Below are 5,284 nucleotides of genomic sequence, written 5' to 3' on the forward strand. Positions count from 1 at the left end.
ATAAAGTTAACAAATGAAAAGTCAATCTACAGTATTTTTTTTTTGTTATAACGAACGGGACATTTTAGAGAACAATTATACGGTAACCAGACATACCTCAGTAACGTAATTGAATACAAACTACATTTAATATTTTCATTTATGCCTAAAATTAATTAACAAGAAAATACACCATTTAAAATTCTTTTAAAAAATATATTAAAATTAATTTTATTTTATGGGATGGAGAATGTGACAGTATTTCTCGGATGATTTACATTATTCTAATATTTTCCTCTTGAAAAGGGTTCTGAACAGTTTTTGTTAAATGTTATTAAGAGATGGTTATTGTATATATAGATGCTTAAATGTTCACAACAAACGCTTTGAATCTAGGCCTATCAAGTAATCAAGTAGCAATAACTAAAATTATATGGGGGAAAAATGACTTATATGTCGTTACAGATGGGAAAACCTTGAGATTTAGATTCAATGATCAAGAAGTATTTATCATTTTAAAAATGCCCCATCCGTAACGGCAAATATACATTTTCATTATTTAATATCAAATAAGTTAACAATATCCATCAAAACTGCAAAAAAGGTTAAATTAAATTTGAAAATGGAAAAAAACATGCAAAATTGCATTTGTGAATACGAAATTTTGCCCCTCTTGATATAATATGTTCGTTAAATGTTGAAAGTTAAGGAAGATCATGTGCGAGTGTGAAAAAGTTTCCCCAACATGGGATTCGAACCCGCGACCTTGTAAATATTCGTTGAAATGATTTTTGGCGATATTTAGAGTATTGGTTGTCCTTACAGTATTATATATATATATATATATACTCACAAAAAATTATATATATATATATATATATATATATATATATATATATATATGTATACGGTATATATATATGTATACGGTATATATATGAAATTATATATACCGTATAGGTATATAATTATACGGTATATATACAAATGCATAATAGCAACATATTTTGTATTTATTATATACGGGCGGTATATACTATTTTTATTAAATATATAATGATACAATATACAGTAAACTTTAAATTGGCCATCATTATATGGACCTACACACAATAGACGCCTATTACATGATTCAATAGCCATAGTTAAACATCAATCAATTTTAAAACACTTAAAATTGAATTTACTGTATATATTATTGTATTATTGTTATTATTACTAAAATATGCATAAATAGTATAATTATTTTGTTTTAATGTGTTATTTTTATTGGGAGTTGACAAGGTTAACAAAGTCCTACATTAGTTTAACAACGCGATCGGATCAAGGAGGTATATCCTCCTTGATCGGATCGAAAATGTCAAGCCAACTAAACAGGGGATATGGCTTTATGAAGATTATTATCAAATCATAAAAATAAATTATTTAAAAAAAGTAAAATATAATATATTTTCACAAGCAAAGTGCTTTCAAATAGTCAAATTTATCAACTTGGTGAATTTATATAGTTAGTAAACGTTTCACTCGTGAGTACATACAGTATCAGTTGAGTAACTCAATCAGTTTTGGTGTATTTTATTCAAATAATAGGGTCAATGAATTTTTTCGGAAAATAGAACGTTTGTAAACAACAATACAATAATATTGTTCCAAGTCTGGTTGCCTATTCGAATGTAATCACATATAAATATAATATTTTTTCGAACATTTTCTTGTTCTGCAACCGTTTTCAAGATGGCGTCTAAAATATTTCATGACCTCCCAGCTCAGCAGTCCTCCAAGGTACGGACAAGATGAAAACAATTACCCCACAGTTTTAAAACAATCAGTATTGTTTGGGATAATATAAAGAAAATAGGTATATTTAAAATTTAATACTTAAAATATCACACAAGTGGCTATAATAACGTTTTTAAAGCAACAGCATATCATCAAACTATCTTTATCGGAAGAAGGACGCGCCCTGTGTTATATGCGTGACGCAGTTCTCAGGTCATGGAAATACACATATCAATAATAAAACTCAAAAACCAAAATAATTTTCTAATTTTAGGGAACAAAAATTTACACAATTATTCAAGGTAGTTAGAGTAGCCTTTCTGCAAAATATCACTTTAGTTAGCCTGCAAATAAATGATAAATTCAAACAATTTCGATTGCATTCAACTAGATCGGCTGTCCTGCCACTCGGATACAGACGCTATTTTTTGTCAATAGATAAACTAGTGAGAACGGGTTTTCGGCAATTTATGACAAAATTCAACACAGATCACAATAAAATAACTTTCGAAAATGGGAATTGTACAACATTTGATTTCATCCTATCTTTGTCTGGACAGTTTAATTACTGAAAACATTAATTTTATCAGAAAAACTGTAGCATAATGTTTCAGGCAACATGGCGGCTGAGGTGATTTTGTGCTAGTTCGATGAAATTCATCCCTTACGTAAAGTTACTAAATTAGCCCAGGTAAATAAGGAAGCTAATATGATTAAAGCTAATATATTAAAGTTTGTTTTGACTATCTTCGTTAATAAAATGCGCCTGTCTATAAAAAGTTGTGATATTATGAACTTTGTATAACGGTTTTCATGATATCGACATCACTTTGAATTTCTTAATATTCCGAAAAAACTGCGAAATATTTTAAAGAACTGACTACCCTGTTTGAAAATTTATTTATTCATGTACAAATTGAGGTACTTAACTTATGTGTCTCATCTGTAAGAATAGAGCCACGAAGATGTATTTTCAAGCATACAAGCACAAACAGGAGAAAAGTCGCCATTTTTAAGAACAGTGCTCAAGGTTTGTTATTGTGCTTCATATCACGTCCGCAATGAGTGTATATCAGTAGCGCGTCACCTAGCGGCTGAACACTCAAAATTATATCCGCTGTACTGTGAAGACGTCAGTTGGTATCAACAAACATTCTTGAAATAGTAATAATAATGGCAGAACAAGAAGCTAAAAAAGTAACTAAACCAGCAGTGGTTAAGAAGAAGAAGCCATCAAAGCCTAAGACTCCTGCTGATCATCCAACTTATAATGAGATGATTCGTGCGGCAATTGTTGGTCTGGGTGACCGGAAAGGATCGTCGAGACAAGCTATTCAAAAGTATGTCTTTGCAAACTACAAAGTTGGAGATCCTCAGAAAGCAAGAGTTCATATCAAATTGGGACTTGTTCGTATGGAAAAGTCAGGAGTATTGCAACACACTAAAGGCAGAGGAGCATCCGGTAGCTTCAAACTTGGAGACAGAGCTAAGGCGGCCAAGCCTAAGGCAAAGAAGCCAGCTGCCAAGAAGAAGCCAGCAGCTAAGAAACCTGCTGCGAAAAAAGCAGCCAAGAAGTCACCCAAAAAGGCTGCAAAGAAATCCGCCGCAAAGAAATCTCCTGCAAAGAAAGCGAAAGCAGAGAAGAAAGCATCAAAACCAAAGAAGGCCAAGTCGCCCGCCAAGAAGAAAGCAGCAAAAAAAGCTAAATCACCCAGCAAGAAAAAGTCTGCAAAGAAGCCCAGCAAGAAAGCAGCAAAAAAGTAACGTCTGAAAATGACACTTGGACTTAAAATGACAGGGATTTTAAAGTGAACATTCAATTTTGCTTGACACCAATTGCGATGTAAATAGGATTTTTGAGAAGTGTATATATTTTCTATGAAGGAAAATTATTTCGGATCACTATGATTTCTTTGACATCAAATGACATTAGTCTGTTGGTGAATGCCCAACACTGAAAGATTGCTGATTTGGACTTGTAGTTTAAAAAAAGAACATACACTTATTTATTTGTATATGCTACGACATTCTGAAAGAATTCGTGTTTTAAAGTCTTAAAAGAACCTGATAAAAATCGAATAAATAAATAATTACCAAATGATGCCAAAACGTTGTAGATTTATTTGTTTAGTTTGTCTCCTCTGTTGGTGTGATGAATGAGTGAATAAGGTTGATGTGTGTATGGTGTGCCAGGCTCCAACCACCGGATGGGAATCTTCCATTAGCTTGATCTTTAGAGCATGCGCAGACACAATGCAGAAGTTCGAATCCAACGAAGCCAATACTACATTCCATCTAGCTACCGGTCTATTTCTCACAGTTAATTTTTAATTTAAGCGATAACATAAGGCCTAATTTCTGGCAGACGAACATATCTCATACAGTTAATAAAATTAATGGTAACAAAGAAAGCTAATGAGAGTGCCATGTCAATGCAAGGCATCATAAAAAAAAATACAAAAACATTCAAAATAATAGTGGTGGGCGGAAATTCAGAAATCAATACCAATAATTAATCCTGTTTGAGTCTACTCCCCATCTCCATATTATACACGTAGCCCTGTCATCATATCGACTACAACTGTTAATCTAGGCCTATTATATATTTTTTCGTCAAGGACCATTACAGTACAAATAGAGACGCGATATTATTGATTACTGTATTGTATTCAGTACGTATTCCAATCGTTTTAATACCTGGCCTGTGTTTTCTAGGGCTGAGTTTGAGAAGATGTTTGGACGACTTTTGTATGTCGGGCGTATACACTTTTTATGGTCCTGATATAAGGTTTCGTGTTTGTAGGGCATGCAGTCCTCTACACGTTCTGATTGGTCAATTATTGTCTGATTGACACTCTAGAAAAGACGAAATTTGAATAGTCAGGAGGAACTCATCAATGAAACATCAATCAATTCTTCGTTATTTATGATGAGATTCAAGAATATAACAGTAATTTACAATGTTATGGTCGATAAAAACAAACTGGTTGGAAATCAAACGGAAACAATACATGTATGATAATGATAACTTAAATAACAACAATAATAATGTTTTAATTTCTATTGCGCAGATTTCATTTAAATATATTAAAATGCACATTACAATATAATATACACGAATACAAATTTACTATATAAAGGAGTTATGGAAAGCTAAAGTTCAGGGAAGCTAAAATTCAAGAGCTTATTAATTAAAAGTCGATCATATTGCATCCCAATTCAAATTTGCAATAAACATCAACTTATGAACAATAGTAATATCAGCTTTAAATGTTCAATGTTTAATAATGTTTATATAATAATACGGAATACAAAACTTCGGCAGCAGCAGCAGCAACAAAAACAACAACAACAACAATAATAATAATAATAATAATAATAATAATAATAATAATAATAATACAGTATTATTAATAATAATAATAATAATAATAATAATAATAATAATCCTATCATACAGTTGTTTTATATCATCATCATTATCATCACCACCATCATCATCCTCATCACATCATCCTCATCATCA

At 31.5% G+C, this 5,284-nt stretch overlaps 1 protein-coding gene across 1 annotated transcript; it reads left to right on the top strand.

Moving 5' to 3' along the window:
- The first annotated feature begins 2,846 nt into the window (after nt 1–2,846).
- Nucleotides 2,847–3,867, top strand: LOC117121194 (histone H1-delta-like). The gene has a single exon (XM_033266307.1). It carries the CDS (start codon nt 2,932–2,934, stop codon nt 3,520–3,522), a length of 591 nt encoding a protein of 196 aa, XP_033122198.1. The 5' UTR covers nt 2,847–2,931; the 3' UTR covers nt 3,523–3,867.
- The last annotated feature ends 1,417 nt before the right edge of the window (nt 3,868–5,284 follow it).

The sequence above is a fragment of the Anneissia japonica genome, unplaced genomic scaffold (genome assembly GCF_011630105.1).
Source record: "Anneissia japonica isolate Jap-2015-1 unplaced genomic scaffold, ASM1163010v1 scaffold993_len1110182_cov180, whole genome shotgun sequence".
NCBI classification, from domain to species: domain Eukaryota; kingdom Metazoa; phylum Echinodermata; class Crinoidea; order Comatulida; family Comatulidae; genus Anneissia; species Anneissia japonica.